We start from the raw sequence: 20,289 nt of genomic DNA, 5'->3' as shown, positions 1-20,289 counted from the left end.
TTGATCTTTGATCCACAATGACACTCCTTCCTCTGTAGCTGAACACGCTACATGGTTGCTTTAATGTTTTTATTTAAGAACCATACTCAGTGAAGTAGGAATGCTGACTTGCTAAAGCTTGATTGAAAGTTTCTGTGTAGCTCCCATTTGCTATGAATGCTGAAAACTAGCTTTGTTGAAAGGCTCCAGCTCTAGGAACTAGAACATTACATGTGCAGTCTTTATTAGACGCACTGGTGAAAGCTGGAACAATTTACCTTTTCATTTAAGATTCCCAAATTAGTTATGAATGTTACAAGCATCAACATGGTAGATCCTGGTTTTCACTGATATTAGTAAAGTCTTCAGATTCTTTCCAGAAAACATAAAATTAAATTTAAAAAAACCTGCTTTTCCCCTCTTGCAGACTACTAGAAGAGTTAGTGCAGAAGGAGAGAGAATTTCATGCCGTTTTGCATCAAGCTATAGAAGAAAAGGATCAAGAGATCAAAAACCTGAAGCTTAGGTCACAGCCAGTAGGTAAGTGAGTAGAGATTTCAAAAGAAAATGTTTGACACAAATTACAAAACAAGGCTGTTCCAGCTAAACTTCTTTACTGTTACTAGGCCAATGAAATAAAGGTCTTTAATCACATTTCTTGTAGCCAGCACTGTATTGAAACAAGCATTGGAACATTGCTGTGGAAATAAAGTTACTTCATTTGTCTCTATAGCCGCAGTAAAAGCAAGAGTTGTATAACTCCACTCATTCATGTTGATCTGTGGTTATACATTACTGGAATAGACAGGGCTATTTTATCACATCTGGTTTCTTAAATTTTAAGTATTCTTTTCTAAACAACACCATCTTATTTGTACTTTGTATGCATGTTTATTGAATTTTAAAGACTATTCTAGGTGTTTCCTTCAAACTAAAATGTCAAGAAAATCTAATCCACAACATTTTTATAAATATGCTTTAAAGCCGTGGTCACCAACCGGTCGCTCGCGAGCTACTGGTCGATCTCGAGGCCTCGACCAGTCGATCGCGAGGCGTCCTGTAAGCCCCGCCCCCATTTCCCTCCCACCCCCCAGAAGCCCCACTACTTACCTCCAGAGAAGACAGAGGTAGTGTTGGCTTCCGGCGCGCGGGGATTTGGCCCCGGGGCTTCCCAGCGCGGGGAGGGGGTTGGCGCCGGGACAAGCGCCTGTGGGGCTTCCCTGCGCGGTTGGGGGGGTCGGCCCCCTGGGCAGGCGCACGCAAGGCTTTCTTGCACGGGAGGCGGGGGTTGGCCCCGGGGCAGCTGAGCGGGCACGGGGCTTCCCTGCGGGGGGGGGGGGTCGGCCCGAGGCAGGCACGCACTGGTTTCCGGGGGGGGGGGGATGCTGGGAGGAGGGAGATGCAGGGGACTCTCTGCCTCCACTGGCATCCCACTCCCCTGTCCCCACCTACAGAATACTGTCCCCACTTCCCTGTCCCCAACTACAGAATGCTGTCCCCACTTCCCTGTCCCCACTCCTCGAACTCTGTCCCCACTGGCACTCTGTCCCCTTCTGCAGAATCCTGTCCTCTGCTGTCCCAGCACCCTGTTCCCTCTCCCCTGTCCCCAGCCACAGTACTCTGTCCCCACAAAATGTATAATTATAAATGCTTCATTTTAGATTTAAATAGCATGAATAAAAACAGACTATTTATTTCATAACTATAAACACGTGATTTTAATTGTATGTATCGCATAATTTAAAAATAAACTGTTTATCAGGGTGTGTAAGTAGGGGCTGGGGATAGCAAGTGATGGACAGGAGGAGAATAGAGAGGGCGGGGCTTCAAGGAAGGGGCGGGGCTTCAAGGAAGGGGCAGGGCTGTAGATCTTCGCCTGTTCTGAGATTTAAAAAGTGATCTTGGGTGTAAAAAGTTGGAGACCACTGCTTTAAAGAAATGTGGGCTGAAATGTGCGTGTGTGTGTGTGGGAGAGTGCGATGGAAATTATGTTAACTGATTTGGCTTTAGACACACAAGGAATCTATGATCAACACCTGCTATTAGAGAAGTCTTTTACCTGAAGGAGCTGGTGCTTTTGGAGCTGAAGGGCCAGAGTTCTAGAACTAGGACTGTGTGATTTCTCCTGTAATTATGTGTGAAATCCTGGTCACGTTGAAATCAGTAGAAATGTTGACATTGGGTTCCATTTCAGCTTGTGTTTCTGGGATATGCTCACTCCCTAGAAGAGGTGCCGCAGCCTTACTAGTTGATTCAAAAGTAGTATAAGTTGACACAAAAGTGAAGAGTCTAGAACTCTGTTGTCAAAAATAGGGTCCTCACATGGACGTGGGATGTAAGTGACTAGTCGACTACCCAATAAGCAAATGATTAAAAGCCAGTTCTCCCACCCAGCACTGTCTTCGCGGAGGGCTTGGGAGGCAGGGGGCAGCGGGGAAATGGCGTGAGTGGGGATTGAAACAGTACTGCTCACGCCAGTCCCACTGCTGCTCCTTTCCCTTTAGAATGTACAAGAGCCGCCCGTGGCTTTTGTTCATTTCAAAAGAAGAGGCATAGAGGGGAACCTGTGCCAGCGGGGACTGTTCTACTCCCTGCTGGTGTGGGTTCCCGCTGCCTCTCTTCCTCTGAAATGTACAGAAACTGCGAGTGGCTCCTGTACATTTCAAAGGGAGAGAGACAGAGGGAACCCGCTGCCTCTCTCCCTTGGAAATATACAAAAACTGAAATTCCATCGACTATTTGATTAGCTGATTAATTGAAATTTAACATCCCCAACATGGAACTAAGGAAGAGAACAATAAATAGAAAAAGTAGAGGAAGGATCAGTAGAGCCCTGTGGAGGCATTAGATGGTCTATCCCACTTTTAAATGAGATTTGGGGCAGAGGGAGGGGTGAGAGAGAGACACTACTGCAGAAGCTTTAAAAAACAATCAGACAGTAGAAATCTTATTTATAACAGGGCCTGGCATATTTTATCATGGAATACAGAGTGAAAACTCTTTCAAAATAGGGATTATTAAATAGCACAGGTCCTGTTCCTGAAGTGTTACTCAAGTAAAATCACACTGAGAGCAGTACGTGTCTTGTCAAAGGCCTTATCTACACACACAGATTGTACCACTTTAAATATCCTGGTATTTAAATTGGTATTGCCACCCAAATGTAGAGGCAGGTGTACTGGAATAAAAATGTATTGTACCTTGGGCTTCTTATTGTTAATATTAATACTAACAACACACTTCCAATTTTTAAAAAAGAAAATCCACGTTTATCCAATAGACATCAGAAAAACACCAGACATGGTTGCATGTATCTAAGGGCTTGTCTATATGGACCAATAATATAGACTATTGAGAAGTGATTTTGAAAGTGCACTAATGCATTGTTAACTAATTGGTCTGTGTAAGCCCTGATAGTGTGCATTAGAGGTTCCCTAGCGTGCTTTAATATAGTGCTGTTTTCAAAGAAGAAATGCACCTGAGTAAATGCTGCTGGATTTGATTTCTGTATTCTTTGTTATAGAAGCCCTTGCATGTCGCATTTTTATGGAAAGAGTAGAAGAAGCCACTGAAGACAAAGCTTCTCTATTTAAAATTGTGATGAGAACCCTTTGAACTAACTTTTTTCAAAATATTTGATCTAGATATCCCTGGACTGTCTGTCTGTCACCTTAATTCTTCTGGCACAGGAGTTGAAGACCCTGAGCTCATAAGCTGGCTGAGAGTTCATGGAGCTGATGAAGAAACTATAAATAGGGTAGGAAAGATATTTTCCTTAGGTATGTTCAGTTTGTGATATAGTAGCAGTGCATTCTTCTAGGGCTTAATGGGGGGAAAAAAGCCAGCAAAAACCTTGAAATTATTTGTATAGCTTGTACCTCCCTTAACTAGGACTCCCCTGTCCAGCAACATCCATGGTCCAGCATCGACCACAGATGTTCCTGGACCACAGAGCTCAGGAAGAGGAAGGTCTGGCAGCAGGACAGGAACACCGTAAGGAGCACTGGCAACTCACCTGGGAGCCCACAGTGTGTGGGAGGGGGCTGAAGGAGGAACAATGGCATGGCCGAGAGTTCTGGCCCAGTGGAGCTACTTGGCCCGAGCATTCAGGGAGCTCTAGCCTGACCACAGCCGTGGATCTCTGGCCCTAGCCAGGGAACTCCCAGTGGATGCCAGGGAACTCTGGCCCCATCCCTCCGTTCCAGCCACAGAGCCAGATGGCTGTGGAGCTCTGCCCTGGTTGCACAGCTCTGGCCATGGTGCGCCGGCCCTGGCAGCAGTGGGCCTGGGGAGAGCCCTGTGGGGCTGAGGCAGCAGTGAGGGCAGGCTTAGAGTCCTAGCCCAGTGGCAGCACAGCCACTGGGGATGGACCTTCCCTGGTTCAGCAAATCCCCTCGTTTGGAACCAGTCAGGTCCTGAGGGCACCAGACCGGCAAGGTCCAACCTGTATACATTTTGGAGGAGTTGCGATTGGATGTGGAGAGGAAGGGAAAGGTGAAGAATAGAAAGATTATCATCATAAGTCTACTCTTGCTTTTAATTCACTTAGCTAACTAAATAAAATAAAACATATTTTCCAGTTAACTAAAAACATTTTGATTGGCTTCTTAACTCCAAAGCATCTTCATACTGCTCCCAGTAACTCCTGTTGATTGCAGTAAAGTTTTCTGGTAAACTTTTAAGAGAATAGGGGTAGACTTTGACAAGATACATCAAGGTAAAAATGATCTGTGCCTTGTCTTCACTAGAATTTTCATTGATCTAGCTAGCCTGACATGAAAACATATACACCTATTTTGTAGTGAACACAGAGCCTTACAGATGTCGAGCATTCTAGAACTCCAGATGATTTTGATTAAGACCTATGGCTGCTTAGCACCTTCGAGGATCAGTCCCATGCTGTTCTAAAGCTAATCACCCGCCACACAAACTGAAGCACCTAAAGTGTAGAGGTCACTTTAGAAAACAAAGGCCTTAATTTATCTGTGTGTTTTCCCCATGGGTAAAATGGGATTTCTATACCACTCATCCCTCCTATATCCATGAATGCTGAAGATGAATTAAGCCTGAGGTATTCAACCCTATACAATTCAATATTAACAAAATAATACAAAAAATATCCGAACTTCAGAATTAGGACCAACTCAAACATCTATATGCTATGCCGGGGTGGCCAACCTGTGGCTCTCAAACCTCATGCGGCTCTTGTAGGGTTACCATACATCCATTTTTTTCCTGGACATGTCATCGTTTTCCCATGTTAAATTGCTGTCCACACAGCTTTTTTAAAACACAAAAAATGTCTGGGTTTCGGGGAGGGGGCGTCAGCTCCTGCCTTCAAGGGAACGTTTGACTGTCTTTTGGCGCCTTGCACCTGGACAAATCACAGCCGCTCTTTGCATGCATCTCAGCACTTGGTGGGAAAAGTGCATGGCTGTGGCGGCGGCTCTGCTGAGACCAGGGTGTTGTGAAAAGAATTTGGGGCTGCCTGGTTCTGGGGGAGGGAGGGGCATTGGGTTAGAGCTGGGGGAGGGGGCTGGGGCTGCCTGGCTGTGGGGGCAGGGAGGGGAACTGGGTTAGACTTACAAAAGGTTCCCCACCCCGATATAGAAAAAAAAGAAGTGGGAGGGCCTGGCTCCGGGGGAGGGGGTGGGTGCGTTGGATTAGAGCAGGGAGGCTGGGGGTGCCTTAAGATTATAAATATATAAAAATAAATATATAAGATGTGGCTCTTTGCACTACTATCCACAGCTTTTTTGGCTCTTAGTCCCTAACTGGTTGGCCACCTCTGTGCTATGCCATTCAAATATGCACTATCCTACAAAATGTAAGCTAAACAAAATATATATATATATATAAACAAAACAAATAGTATCAAACTATTGCAGTATAGTTTGGACCTATTCTGTATTGCTTTTGCACTCAAAACTTTATTTAAAGAAGTTTGGGAACACAAGGAATGCAGGATCATGGCCTTATATTGTATATTAATCTTAAAAAGAAATAGATATATCTGACAAAAATAGCCCATCTTTCAATTAGGACTTTTTTTTTCCTCCAAGTTTTTAGCAGAAGACTACACGTTAATGGATGTTCTCTGCTATGTTACACGAGATGATCTAAAATGCCTGAGACTAAGGTAATACTTCACTTTCTGTTTAATCACACATAGCTGAAATATACAGATATACTGTGTAATGAAACTATAGAATTACAAAATTGTGAATAATGTTCTTTAAGGTGTAAATGTTACTTATGGGAAGTGAACAGCTAGTTTTCAGGGTTTCTACACGCACACAGGCACTCTGACTATGTACCAATTAAGCATTTAAAAATATTTGAGTTGATTTTTTTTTTGTTATCTGAATGAACTTATTCTTCGTTAGCTAAAGCAAAACATTTGAGTGTTTCTTTATTATATGAACAATTTTGTACACATAATTTAACATTTTGAGAACAATAAAAGACAGAATCTGTCTAAAAATGACCGTATGCAGCTGCCACTAAACTGTTACATGATCATGTCAAGTTTACCCGTAGCTAATCAATTGGACTAGAGTAGAAGTGATGCATACCATTTATAGTAGCCCTCCCTTGCCTTCAAGTATCTTAGCTGGAAATTAAATTATCGACAGATGGTAAGATTTCATGCTCTAATGTTTCATTATATTAATAAGGACAGTATATAACATTTACTATTTATATTCAAATTAGCTTAGCCTACTTTGAACAATGAAGTCCTGATTCTCCACCTTCAGTGGAAAATCTTACATAAATATAACAGTTTTCAATGAGAGGAAAGTCATGACTTCCCACTAATATTAAGGCATATTTCCAATGAATCTACAGAGATTCAGCAGTTGTGCTGGTGTATAATTACACTTAAACCTTGTGTGAGCTGGATCATATAGAACAGGGTGGTGAACCTCAGGTGCTGGGGCCCGGTGCAGCCCCCGGCTTGCCTGGATCTGGCCCCTGAGGCTCAGAGCTCTGCCCCAAACCCCAGCATTGAGGAGCCTGCACTAGTCCTCCAGCCCCCCCTGCTGCCTGACCACATGGCTGAAGCACACAACATCTACTAAGATGGGGCCCCCCCCCCCCCCAGGCTCTAGTGTGCAAGGAGAATATGGGGAATGTCATTCTCCTCCTCAGTTTGGGGCCACATCAGTGAGGGCTTTTTGGTCTTTGTTTTTGTTTTGTTTCTCACTTGTGTGCAGCCTCTGACTGAGTTTTCTGTGAGCCAGTGGCCCCCAACCCACAAAAGATTCCCCACCCTGATTTAGAAAAAAAAAAAGTAGATTTCAATTAAAGCTGCCACTTATGGGTAATTTGACTTGTAAGAATGTTGAATCCAGTTACTAATTCAGCTAAAACTCCCATTCAGTTGAGTTGAAATATATGTTTGAAGGCAGTGCTAATGGTCTTATTTAAAATCCACCAAAGTCAATGGGAATCTTTTTAATGGCTTCAGTGAGCGTTAGATAAGTTTTTACTTTGTATTATAACCAGAAATGCTAATCTAATCACATTTATTTTAATTTTGCGTTTTATTATTTCACATTTGATTTCTCAGTATTTGTACCATGTCTGATGAGTGCAATGAATGTACTCTTATCACTACAGATGCTGTGAATCGAAACACACCTGAATCAGGATACTGTGGAAGTTGAGGCCAGTTTTGTTTTTTGTTTTTTGTTTTTTTTTAAGCTAAGCATCTTTGTTTCTTCTCTTACAGAGGAGGGATGCTATGTATGCTTTGGAAGGCCATCAGTGACTTTCGAGAGAAACGTGCTTGAGGCTGCCTAAGTCAGTTTCCACTTCTCCACAGAGATTTAGAAATTTTCTACAACGCACAGCAGGTTTGCTGTCAGAGATAGTGTTGCACTTTAATCCAGTATTTGTTTACGAATGTTAAAAACACTGCAGCTCTTAACTGCGTTTACCTGAGAAATCCATAAGGAGTCTGTAAACACCTTCATACATTAGTTTTAAATGATTTTTCATCAACACTTTTTTATCTTAAAATCTGTTATAAAATAACCAGAGGGTAATTTTACACACAACCTATGTAAGATTTCATATGATTATGCATCACTGGAACAGAACCAAAATGTGACAGATTTTCAAGTTTTATTCTTTTGTTATATACCATAATAATCTGTAGTAGAACTTAATAATTTTAATGATCATGTAAAGCTTACATTGTTTTTCTTTTAGTGTGCAGAACTTTAAAAAAATTGTTTTACTTACTGCCCTATACAAATTTTAATATTGTTTATTTTTGGTAACTTAAGTTCCTGGTCTACAGTACATTTGTTTTAGAGTTGTTTACGTACTACTGAACTGTACCAGTTGCATATGCCTGAACCATAGTAATGTTAGCTTGTTCTAAAGCTATCCATTGTGACATACAAAATTACATTCTTAAAAATAAAGAATCTAAGAACACAATTTTGATACTTTTCTTATTTAAGAGCTTCTTCTTAAGATACTTTATTAAATAATAGTTCAAAATGTGATACATGCAGTATAGCTAGGAGTAATGGGACAAAACTACAGGGAAAAATTAGGCTGAATATTAAGAAAACCTTCTTGTATTAAAGGGACTTGAATTTTAGAGTTACTGTCCTTCTGTCTCGGTGAACTATGTGTTACAAACTCATTCAGTTTTCCCACATAGTAAGTCTAATGTCAACATCCACATTTTTCTGGGACAGAAAGAACTCTTCACCTAGTGCCCCAGCTTGTTTAATAATCAGCTTCACTAGCTATAATCAGTAAAAAGTGGACTTTCAACCTTCCTAGCCACAGACTGTTAGTTGTAAAATCATTTGGAGGCATTAATCCATTCTAAACGCCTTTTGGTTATGCAAGGCATCTTTCTCATAAATCATGAACATGGACAATATTCCTCTACTGACATTTTGGAACACAGGAATTGCCATATTTGACCAGTGGTCCATCTACTCCTAATACCCTGATGTTAGAAACCCTTCAGTGCACAGTTGTAGAATAAGCTGAATAGAAAGGAACTTCAAAACGCCAGCAGTTAATGAACAGCTTTGAAAGCTCAGAGGTGGATCATATATTTTTTCCAAAGGAAATTGAATAATTTCTCACTTATTCTAAATGGAAAGTAATAAACTGCCTTAAAATATATCTGTGTATATCTGCTTGGATAGCAGCAAAACTCACTGCTAGATTCTCTATGCTGACTTTGAAAAAAATCAAAGAAATCCCTCAGTACCACAAGAAATAGATGAAATACTGCCTGTATCTTTCAGTGCAGTACTCCACTACATCTGTCCATGCCTTTGGGACTGCCAGATTAAATTGTTGTAGGGTTGCCAATTCTCCTGGACAGGATGGACTGGACAACATTGCTACAAATAGTGTCTGCTTGAGAGAGTTGGCAATCCTAATATATTGTAATGTACTCCTTTAAAAAGGTGGAAGAACTAAGACCTTGTATAGAGTCTTCTGCTGAGTTAAGAAGTTAAAATTCTGCGTTAAGATTCCTGGTAATTATGGTGGGCTTCATGAAGGAACTTAGGCATTGTAATGCTGAGTGTCATGCTTCCTAACTTTCAGTTGCCTAAAAAATCACAGGAAGAATTCTGATCCAGAAAGCCAAGGTAGGCACCTAGGCTCCATATTACAAAACATGAGGAAAGATACATTCCTAAGAATGTGAGCTAAAGAAGTGAACGCAGGAGGCAGTTCTCTACCTAAATTAGCCAGTGGGAGATGCTAAGGAGGGGGATGTATACTAAGCACTGCTCTTCTCTTGGGCTATGTCTAGACTATATCCCTCTGTCTGCAGAGGGATGTAAATGAAGCACTTTAAAAGTGCAAATGAAGCCGGGATTTAAATATCCTGTGCTTCATTTGCATAATCACGTAATGGCGCTCTTTTGAAAAAGCGCTATTTCGAAATTGAAACTGTGTCTGGGTAGTCTAGACACACCCTTGGAGATGGGTGTCTAATTGTGCTAAGGGATCTCACTCAAGTGTGAACCCACTATCTAGAGTTGAGCAGCTTAGTTTTTTTTCATGCAGAACTGAGTTAGGTGCCTACTCACTCCATGCAAAATATCCAGAGGAGGAGCTGTTGCCCCATCACTAGGCTCAAAGTTACAGCACTTGCCTGGGATGTGGGAGATTCAGGTTTGATTTCTTCCTTTCTTCCAGAGAAGGAGGAAAGATCTGAATAAGTGTCACCCATCACCAGTGGTGAAAATAAGTGAATGGACTTACTGGTACACTGAGGGTATATCTACACTGCCACCTTAGTTCGAACTAGAGTGGCTAATGTAGGCATTAGAACTTGCAAATGAAGCCCGGGATTTAAATATCCCAGGTTTTATTTGCATGTTCCCGGGTGCCGCCATTTTTAAATGCCTGGTAGTTCGAACTACCTGCCTGCGGCTGCACGCGACACAAACTAGGTAGTTCGAATTAAAGCTCCTAATTCGAATTACAGTTACTACTCCTGCAATGAGGAGTGTAGCCGCAGGCAGGTAGTTCGAACTACCAGGCATTTAAAAATGGCGGCGCCCAGGAACACGCAAATAAAGCCTGGGGTATTTAAATCCCGGGCTTCATTTGCAAGTTCAAATGCCTACATTAGCCACCCTAGTTCGAACTAGGGTGGCAGTGTAGGCATAAGCTGAGGTATCCTGGGCAAGGTGTGTATGGGGGAGGGAGGGTAGCTCTGGCCCCCAGAATGAGTGGGGCTGTGGGTGGAAGGGGCAGAAGTGGGAGCAGACTCCCCCAGTCAGCCCTTCATGGTTGCCACTGCCACTAGGAGCCCCAGGACTCTGATGGCAATTTGAATGGACCAGGGCTTTCAGCTGCTGCTCCTACAGTAGTGGCAGCCCCAGACCCTTTTAAATTGCCAGGCCCCAGAGCAGAAATGCCTTTTGCTCCGCCCTGCAGGTAGGCTCCAGCACTGCTGCCACAACAGCGATTTAACATCACTGCCTCTTTTGGCTCAGCAGACTGGACCCTGCCTGCAGGGTCACTGACAGCAGGGAGCAAAAGGGGCAGCAATATTAAAATTGTGGCATAGCAGCACTTTATCAGCTTTGTACACATTAGGGTTTAACTGGCTAACCAACAAGCCCAGGGGTGCCATTTCAGATTTCGGTAAAGGGAGCAACCTGTGCATGCTCTGATTGGGAGGGGGAAAGAGAATGAGAGCATGTGGGGACAGATGAGGATAGCAGCTTCAGCAGTGTTACTGAGCATGCTCAGTACAAGCCAAGCAGCAAATGGGGGGTGGGGGAAGGAAGGGACCGATTCCATTTGCCCTCCCCACACATACACATCTCTTTCTAAAGTTTACTAAGGCAGATTAGCTGACACGAGCACTGTATCTAATTCTATATAAAAGTTTTGTGGATCACAGCTCTATTATTAACATGTTCTGACATCTTGTGGCAAGTCACCTAAGGGACACTGGGTTAGCCTTAAAATTTTAATATATCATTTTACTTTCCTACTAACTGCAGAGAGAGTGAGAGAGACTGTCAGGACTCCTGGATTATATCTCTGCTCTGAAACTGGAGTGGGGTCTAGGGGGTTACAGCAGGGGGCAGATACATTTGGGTTCTATATAAGATCATAATGGCCTTACTGGGTCAGACTAATGATCCATTTAGCTCAGTATCCTGTCTTCTAATAGTGCCCAATGCCAGGTGCTTCAGAAGATTTCAACAGAAGAGGCATTCCTCAAATGATCCATCCCCTGCTGCCCATTCCCAAAGCTAGGACATCATTCCTGCCCATTCTGACTAGTAGACATTGATGGCCAGAACGTATTTTGTTCTTATTGGAATCCTGTTATAGTTTGGGCCTTTCTACCATCAAGTTCCACGGGTTGACTGTGAAGAAATAATTTGTCTTAAATCTGCTGCCTATAAATTGAATTTAATTCTTATTTACTCCTATACTAACATAACACATTTCTTGATTCTATTTTTCCACACCACTCATGATTTTCTAGACCTCTGACATATCCCTCCATCCTTTAGTCATTTCTTTTCCAAGAAAAGTCCCAGTCTTGTTAATCTCTCCTCATATGGAAGCTGTTCCTTACCCCCCTAATAATTTTTGTTGCCCTTTCTGTACCTTTTGCAAATCCTATATATATATATATATATACATATATATATATATATATATATATATATATATATATATATATATATATAATTTATTTATTTATTTATTTTAGATGGGGTGGCCAAATCAGCATACAGTATTCAAGGATGTAGGCATACTATGACTTTAGAAGCATTCTGATATTTTTCTCTTTTTTTTCTACTTCTTTCCTAATTATTTCCAATATTCTGTTAGGTTTTTTAGTTTTTAGACTGCCACTGCACATTGAGCAGATGTTTTCAGGGAACTATCCACAATGACTCCAACATCTCTTTTTTGAGTGGTAACAGCTATGTTAGATGCCATCATTTTTGTGTGGATAGTTGGGATTATATTTTTCCATGTGCATTACTCAACACTGAATTCCATCTGCCCTTATGTTGCCCAATCACCGAGTTTTGGGAGATCCCTTCTTTGCAGTCAGCTTTGGATTAACCTATTTTGAGTAATTCTGTAGTATTTGCAAATTTTGTCACCTCACTATTTACCCCTTTTCAAGAATATTTACAAGTTTATCAGTACTGGTCCAAATTCAAATCCCAGAAGCGCAACTCTCATTGCTACTCTTCTCCTGCCCCCTATATTTTAAGTACCTGGCAATGTTTTCATGATGATTTAACAATTCTTTAAGTACTTGCATGACCAGTCCTTTGTTATTCTTAATTACCTGACTCCCTCTTTTCAGAACAAACTCCCTGCCCCAAAAGCAGAGCCACAGCTTGCGGCTGAGAGATGAGCCCTGTGCAATGGGCTGGGCCGGACCTGGCCAAGCAAGGCAGGGAAGTGACTCTGTCTCCTCCCCCCCCCCATCCCTTATTGCCCCAGCGCTGTTCCCAGGGGCTTCTAGTCCCAGCACTGCTGCCCTGCCAGTGTGTGCGCTGGGGGCACAGGAATGTGGGGGCAGGAGGAGGGTGAAGGAGGATGTGGGGGAAGACTTGGGGGGCCAGAAGTTGCAATGAAGGGGATGGGGTGATGGGGGGGGGGGATCAGAATGAGGGGAGTGAGGCTGGAACAGAGGGAAGATAGTAGGGATACAATTTTCCTTTATAGAAGCTGCAATTTCCTTTGCTCCACACTTGTTTCCTCCCCCACTCCCAACAGCATGCTTCTCTTTGCACCTTTTCATTGTGTGAATAAGAATTTCAGCCCATTTGCAGGCACTGCAGAAAAGGTGGCAGGTCTGTATATTCAATAATTTGTAGCTCCTTTGGCATTAGATCTGGGACATTTGCTCCCCTTCAGGTCTCCAGCAGAGTAACTGATTTTAATGCCAGTGCATATTTCTTCTGGCAGCTCAGACCCTCATTCATTATTTCCCCCAGAGCTCTGAGCTGTGTCTGTCTGCTGCAGCTTGCTTTTAAATGGATCGGTTTCTTTCAGCCAGTTCTGGCCTCTCAGTTACTGACAACACTTCATTGGAATTGCCAGAAAACAAGCTGGGCCACAGGAGACCTCTCCCTTCCATGATATTGAATGCCCGTTGGCTTAGTATTTTTAAAATAAATAGCTGCATCTACATATAAAATCAAATCAATGTTCTTCTTTTACTCTTAGTTTCAGAGCCATATAGTTGCCATAGGAACCATAAACCTCCATCATAACCCAGAAAGATACCAGTGTTCATTCCCCTTCCACAGATGGGAGCACAATAATCAACTAGGCACAAGGGTTTTGATTTGCAGCTCTTTGGCTGCATTCTCACCCTCTCACCTTTTCTGTGTTACTCCCCCAATCCCTCCTGCCTGCCAACTCTCTCTCATACCCCCATCTCACACCTTCTTCTGCAGCCGAAATTCCTTCTAGATCCTGTCCTCCTCACCCTATCCTGCACCCCAGCTCCTGCCCAGATCCTGCATCCCTAGCACACTAACTGGCAGCACTGTCCTGAACACTGAACCCCCTCATTTTTGTCCCCATCTCAGAGCCTAAGAGTCCACAAAATCCACGAACTCCAGAAAAGTAGATCTGGCCAATGGGAAGCCCCGAACCTCAGTGCTTGCTATCGCATCCCATTGGGGCTGGAGCACCGTAAGAATGAGTTGTCTCAGTTCGGAGGCCACATTAGTGAGGGTTGGGGGGGGCGGGATGTTGGAGGTTGGTGGGTAGCTTTTTTTGTTGGGTTTTTTTGCTTCTCACTTGTGTGGTGGTCCCCAACTGATTTTCTGAGAGTCAATAGCCCCCAACCCAAAAAAGCTTCTTCACCCTGCCATAAATAAAGAAAACATGGGAACCTTTTGTGTTGGACATAAAATAATGTTTTACTTCATTTAAAATTAAGTTTGATAAATTAAAATGAGCGTTAAAATGCTTAATCTGTTTAATAAATTAAACCATTCTCCCTAGCTGTGACATTAGCAAAATGGCTGAGGCATAATTATGTAATGAACTATGAGTTTCCATTAGAAACTGGTGGTCCATGGAAAGATTTGCATTGAGCCAGGTAATCTGTAGGCCAGAAATTTTGACAACCACTGCTCGGGGGGGGGGGGGGGGGGGGAGAGTATTGAATCAGGGTGTCTCCAAATCCCATGTGAGTGCTCTGACCACTAAACCGAAAGCTAACAAGTGAATAGTGGCATCATCACCATCCCTCTCCTGTAGCTGGATTTTGAGCAGGATCCATTCCAGTTGATGTGCCCAGAGTGCTTAGCAGGCCCTGCTTTGGGACAGGTGGCCCAATGCTTGTCTTCCTCAGATTTGAGATTCACTGTGGGGTTTGGGCAGGAGATCAAACATCTCTACACCTGGAACCAGGCTGCAGTGCTCATACCCAGAAACAAAAGCAGATGCTGAGGAAACCCATACCTGAAAACTTAAGTGACAATGTCTAGAGCATTTGGTGGCAGTTTTGTGGATCCAAACCTGGGATTTAGGCACCTCGATGTTTACAGCTCCCACTCTTACTGCCTGGGGTGGACATGATGCCTTCGAGCTCTGAGAGGGAAGTCCTTAAAACAGCCAAACCGGGAGGGCAAGCTTAAAGTGTGTATGTGTGTCCATATACTATGTATAGACCAAAGCCCCAAGAAGGGGCTGAGACTGTAGAGTGGCAGGTCTACCTGGTCTGTTGGGGACTTTCAAGCCCATTGGAATGTTACATCCAATGTGAAGGCCCAGATGCCCAATGCTGCAAGCAACAGCCCGCACCACACAACAGTTTTTAGTCAGTTGCAACTTGCATGAAACTTCCTGGTCTCTTCAGGGTGCAAGTCAACGCTCTGTCTGTGATTAAGGAATCCCCCCCCCCGCTGTACGGCTGGGTCCTCAGCGAGCGCCTCTCCTCCCAGGCCCTGCCAGGGGCGATCGGCCCAGGACGCGGCCTTCCTAACGCAAATCACCAAGCCCGAGCCGCACAAAGGTGGAGGCAAATTTCCCAAGCGGGTCCCGGAAGCCTCATTTCCAGCCCCTTCCGCGCTAAGCCCGGGGGAAAGATGCGCTGGCTCCCCCGGCCAGCTGAGCCGTGCGCTGCAGGCTGGGAACCGCCGTGGGGACAAGCCGGGGGGTTGGGTGGCGCGAAGCCGACATGCAGCCCCCCCCTCCCCCCGGAGCTGGGCAGGGCGAGCCCCGCCCCGGCCTGAGCACCTGCCCGCGCGGTGGCGCTGCCGCGGGCTGCCCCTCCCGGTTGGTGCGTGGCGCGCTCACCTGCCGGCCGGGGCCGCGGGGCGGAGCGCACCGAGGAGACATGGCGGAGGCGCAGGCGGCCGAAGCCGGCGGCGCTGCCCGGGGCCCTGCAGGTGAGACCCCCCCCCCCCGGCGGGAGCGCAGCCTTGCGCGGGTTCCGCGCGGAATGTTAAAGGCGCCGGCGTTCTAAACCCCCCCCCCCCCCCCCCGTTCCACCCAGCGCCGCCTTCCCCGGGAATAGAACGTGGCCGCAGCGCCGCGGGCAGCGAAGGGTCCCCGAGCGAGACTGTGCTGAGGGGCTGCTGGTGCCAGCTGCTCCCACAGCGCCTGGGGGAGGGCTCGGGTCTCCTCCTGCTGTAACAGGTGCTCGGCCCCCTCCGCTGCCCGTTGACTTCAGGGGAAGCTTTGTAACGAGGGCAGGATCCGCCCCGGGGTGAAGGATCCCCGAGTTGCTGGGGTGCAAATAATCAAAATTGCTTAAGGCTCAGACGCGGTAACCTGTTAATCTGAATCTGCAAAAACAAGCCGGTCTCCCGTGGCACCATAGAGGCTAACAGATTTGTTAGGGCATAAGCTTTGGTGCGTAAAACCCGCTTCATCAGGGGAGTGGGACCACTTAGAAATCTCCCGCCAACTGCCCTTTCTGGTAGGGGAATGGAGCAGATCACTCATTGTCCATGCAGCCTTGCTCTCCACCAGGCCAGGGCTCTCCGTCCGCTGGGATGGTGAGATTGACCCACCAGGCTTTAGTCAACCCCTTGCAGTATTTAGGCAGGGTGAATGGATTAAGATGATCATTTCCTGCTTCTCCTGGTCTACGTGTCTCCTTTTAATTAAAGTGGCATCAACTCGCATCACTGCAGTTGGTTGCTAGTGTTTTTATTCTGAAGTCATACATTTGAATTCATTGCTCAAATTGAAATATTTATTGCATCTTACCCTGCTGCCTATATGCTAGGAGTTATGTGTTTAATTTAAATGGAAAACTGTTCAAAATTACTGTGTCAATGTAATGGGTGCAATTATAATTGGAAATCACAATAGGCAGTAGTGGTATTTACTGCGTTTCTAACCCTGATACCACACTAACGATATTTCAGTCTAGTAAAGTGCCTAGGTGTAGTCTGTTTTTAGTGGTGATTACTGTACATATACAGGTATGTATTAATGTTTAAAGATTCTATATCTATTGCTAAAATCCAAAACCACTGTGTCTGAAATTTGCAAGCCAGTGTTCCAGAATGTGGGCTAATGACTTTAGGTGATGTAACATTAAAATACACTAGTTTGCTTTAAAGTTTAGTCACAGATGCAATAACTGCTATGTGATTTTGTGGCTTAGAGAGCTGACAGGATCCTTGAACTACACAGAACTACTGAGTGGAAATGTGAACAATATTAGTCAGACCATTAGTGGAATACTGCATCCATTTTCAGTGCCAACACTTAAGGATGGCCACAAATTACAAAGGGTTCAGCCAAGAGCTGCAATCTAATTTGAAATGTGAAAAACCTGTTTTACAGTGAGATAATAAAGGAGCTCAGTATAATTAATTTATACTGGATTAGGAGGGGTTTGGTCACACACTTTAAGAATCTACATGTGGAGAAGACTTTTGATAGAAAAGAGCCCTTTAATCTATCACAGGTAGGCATAACAATGGCTGGAAACTGAAACTAGACAAACTCGGTCTAAAGGTAAGGCTCCTTTTCTTAAAAAAAAAATTGTTAGGGCAATTAACCATTGGAACAACTTAAGGAAGTGGTGGATTCTTTATCACTTGAATAAAATCTTTAAATCAAGATTGGATGTCTCTTGTAAGGAGGTATATCCACTCTAAGAGCATTTGGAAAAACTTCTATTTTAATTTAGAGGTGAGGAGGCTAGGAGAGTTTGGTTGACATAATCAGATCAACAGCTGTTGTTGCTTAGGCACAAAAGTGGCTTATAATCAGATGCAAGAAAGGGATTGCCTCTTTGGCATGTTCAGGATTCTATATGTTGAACTGAACAGAATAAATCCTTTCTTAATTCCACTTTTTATTTAAAAAGTTTGTATTCGCCTTACTCCTTAGAATATGGCTGAGTTTCATAATTACTGAAGTGAAATTTTTGCTTAAAACAGTGTACAAATAGGACATAATGCTACTTGTTGACTGACCGTGTTTGCGCAACAAACTAAATATTTCAAACAAATATTATATGTAATGACACGGTGACGTGATTGTAAACAAGCAAAGAGGACGTACCCATGCAAATATCACTGAGACCTATCATTCTTCCTTTTGTGAAGGTAGTAGGGTGGAGTCTCTGTTTAGATTGATGACTGTAAGTCTGTGATGAGCTTAAATTCTAAAGTTTAGCTTCTGAAAGGGCAAGCATTAGTTAAGGCTTCTGTGCATAAAAACAAAAAGTAAATCGAAGAAGCAAACAAAAAAACTAAACCCAACTATCCATGCTCTATGCATGCATGAACACATACAACCTCTTTCAACATTTTTTTTCTTTTTTAAAGAATGGGATAAAAGAAAATACTTAATTTTCAAAATGGATGTTTACACATGATTTTCACTACATCATAATTGCAGTTAAATCTAATTTTCCTCTAATATTTATGAAAACAAAATGAGGAGAAAGTGTTTTAGAAGTAAACACACATTCTGAGTCCAAATTACTTATAGCTTTTAAATATCATGTGAGTTTGCACACAAGTGATATTTTTGATAAATCATGTTTATTGCATTTAATTTGCATTTTTTAATCAATTAAAACATTGTTTATAGATAAATCCACTTGCCTTTTGCTAGAAGGACTGATCTTTAAACTTGCTTCGAGTGTCAAAGTTCATCCGTAACTTGTTCATGTATGAAGTGTCAGTTAAACTTTAGCATTTAAGCTGTTTATAGTCCATGTGTCTATGTACCTGTAAGACCCACTGTCATCACCTTCTGAGAATTAAAAAAAAAAACTCCTTTCCTTCTATCCCAAATGATAGGAAAAAATAGCTCTGTTAGTATAGAGGGGTGTGTGTGTGTGTGTGTGTGTGTGTGTGTGTGTGTGAGAGAGAGAAATTTATTCAGAGAAATCTAAGTCATTAGTTTTCATTTAGTTTTGAAACCCAAATTCCACAATCTAGGTCTAACACCTGTGGTCTCTTGTGCTCATGTTACTTCCACTATTGCTCTACAGTTTCTGTTGTTTTGGTAAAAAGTAGCCATTGTGAAGGAAGATGCAATCCTCAGGGAGCTAGGACCAGTTCTAGGGAGGACTTGGACTATCAGGACAGACACTTGAAGGGATTGATGAGGTCATAGTGTCATTTACTATGAGGCAGATGGTCTGCTGAACTTTGGGAGCTGTTTTTGGGTGAATGGCTTCATTCCAGGATAAGAGTTGTCATTACCAAGCATGAAGTTGAAGAAGACATGGAGGGCTAGGTGTGGGGCTGGTAAAATGGGGTCTACTCTTCTGTCCATTATTAGAATGAGGTGTTGATTTGGGGAAAAATAGTTGCCATAGGTATTTGGGCATCTAATTACAATAAGAACTCCAAAGGGAAGCCAAGGCTGTAGACTAGCATAGCAACCCTCAATAGGGAAGGTTGTCAGAGGTGACATTTTCTCCCTCTTCTTGTCAGCATCCATCTCAGTTTTCTGGATTCTGCTTAGCTATCTGCTTTTTAATCGGGTGCTAATTTTGGCTGCAGGTTGATAGACCCAGGAGAATGGTACTCCTTAAGTCTGTGAGGCAAATAAGAGGCTATTGGAATTATGTTTAAATCTTTGATCTTGCAGTGAAAATGTTTTAAGGTATAAAAGCTTTATTCTCATGGGTCCTCTCTTGTCAAAAACTGTAAACTTGTGTTGTTAATTTTGACGTGTTCCTTGCTAGCTTGATAAAGCAAACCATTTAAACTTTCCCTCTGTAAGCTTGGTGAGAAATGTAGTCTGTTATGTCTCTTCTTACGGTGTGAAAAAAATACTGTAATTTAACTTTGTATGATAGTTCAGTTTGACTCTTTTTAAACTTATGTCCTATTATTAAAGTATTTTGAAAAAAAATGCAGTAGATGCATTTTTAAAATGTACCTAATTTTATATGGTTCCTTCCTAGTCTTCATTTATTTTCTAGTTAAAATATTTTGATAGGTTAGGTTATAATACTATTGGATTTACATTCTCTTTTGGGAATCTGATTTTCTCTATCTGTTCAAGAATATTTTATTTACTGTAATAAGAGACACTCTGCATTGAGAGGGAAATTGTATCTCTTAATGCATCATATAGTATTGTGACACTTAACTCAGAATAACCAGAATTGTAAGACAGTATGTTAGAGTGAGCTTCGCTGGAGATCAGACTGCGTGTCAGCTCCAAGCCACGTAAGTCCATCCATATCACTGGGAAAATTCTTGAGACTCTGTAAGTCTTAACTTTGCCTTGCAGGTGACAACCAGTGAACCCCAATTCCTGAATATCTAGAGTCAGCTCTTGGCAACGTACAGACCCTCTTACTGTCCTCTC

At 43.1% G+C, this 20,289-nt stretch overlaps 2 protein-coding genes across 4 annotated transcripts in view; both read left to right on the top strand.

Moving 5' to 3' along the window:
- Positions 1-8,430, top strand: part of MAP3K5 (mitogen-activated protein kinase kinase kinase 5) — a 160,749-nt gene extending 152,319 nt beyond the window's left edge. Inside the window, exons 27-30 of one of the 3 annotated variants that reach the window (XM_075924257.1) lie at positions 407-519; positions 3,624-3,758; positions 6,042-6,118; positions 7,715-8,430. In XM_075924257.1, the coding sequence (XP_075780372.1) occupies positions 407-519; positions 3,624-3,758; positions 6,042-6,097 (304 nt within the window). In that variant the 3' untranslated portion in view covers positions 6,098-6,118; positions 7,715-8,430. Of the gene's footprint in view, positions 1-406; positions 520-3,623; positions 3,759-6,041; positions 6,119-7,714 lie in introns of those variants that run through there. The other 2 variants (XM_014580354.3, XM_075924258.1) reach the window with 2 other exon arrangements.
- A 7,321-nt stretch (positions 8,431-15,751) lies between these two features.
- Positions 15,752-20,289, top strand: part of MAP7 (microtubule associated protein 7) — a 193,142-nt gene continuing 188,604 nt past the window's right edge. Inside the window, exon 1 of the mRNA XM_075924256.1 lies at positions 15,752-15,878. Within this exon, the coding sequence (XP_075780371.1) occupies positions 15,827-15,878 (52 nt within the window). The 5' untranslated portion in view covers positions 15,752-15,826. The remainder of the gene's footprint in view (positions 15,879-20,289) is intronic.

The sequence above is a fragment of the Pelodiscus sinensis genome, chromosome 3 (genome assembly GCF_049634645.1).
Source record: "Pelodiscus sinensis isolate JC-2024 chromosome 3, ASM4963464v1, whole genome shotgun sequence".
NCBI classification, from domain to species: domain Eukaryota; kingdom Metazoa; phylum Chordata; order Testudines; family Trionychidae; genus Pelodiscus; species Pelodiscus sinensis.
Note: the sequence above shows the minus strand (reverse complement) of the source record. Positions and strands in the feature narration are given on the sequence as shown.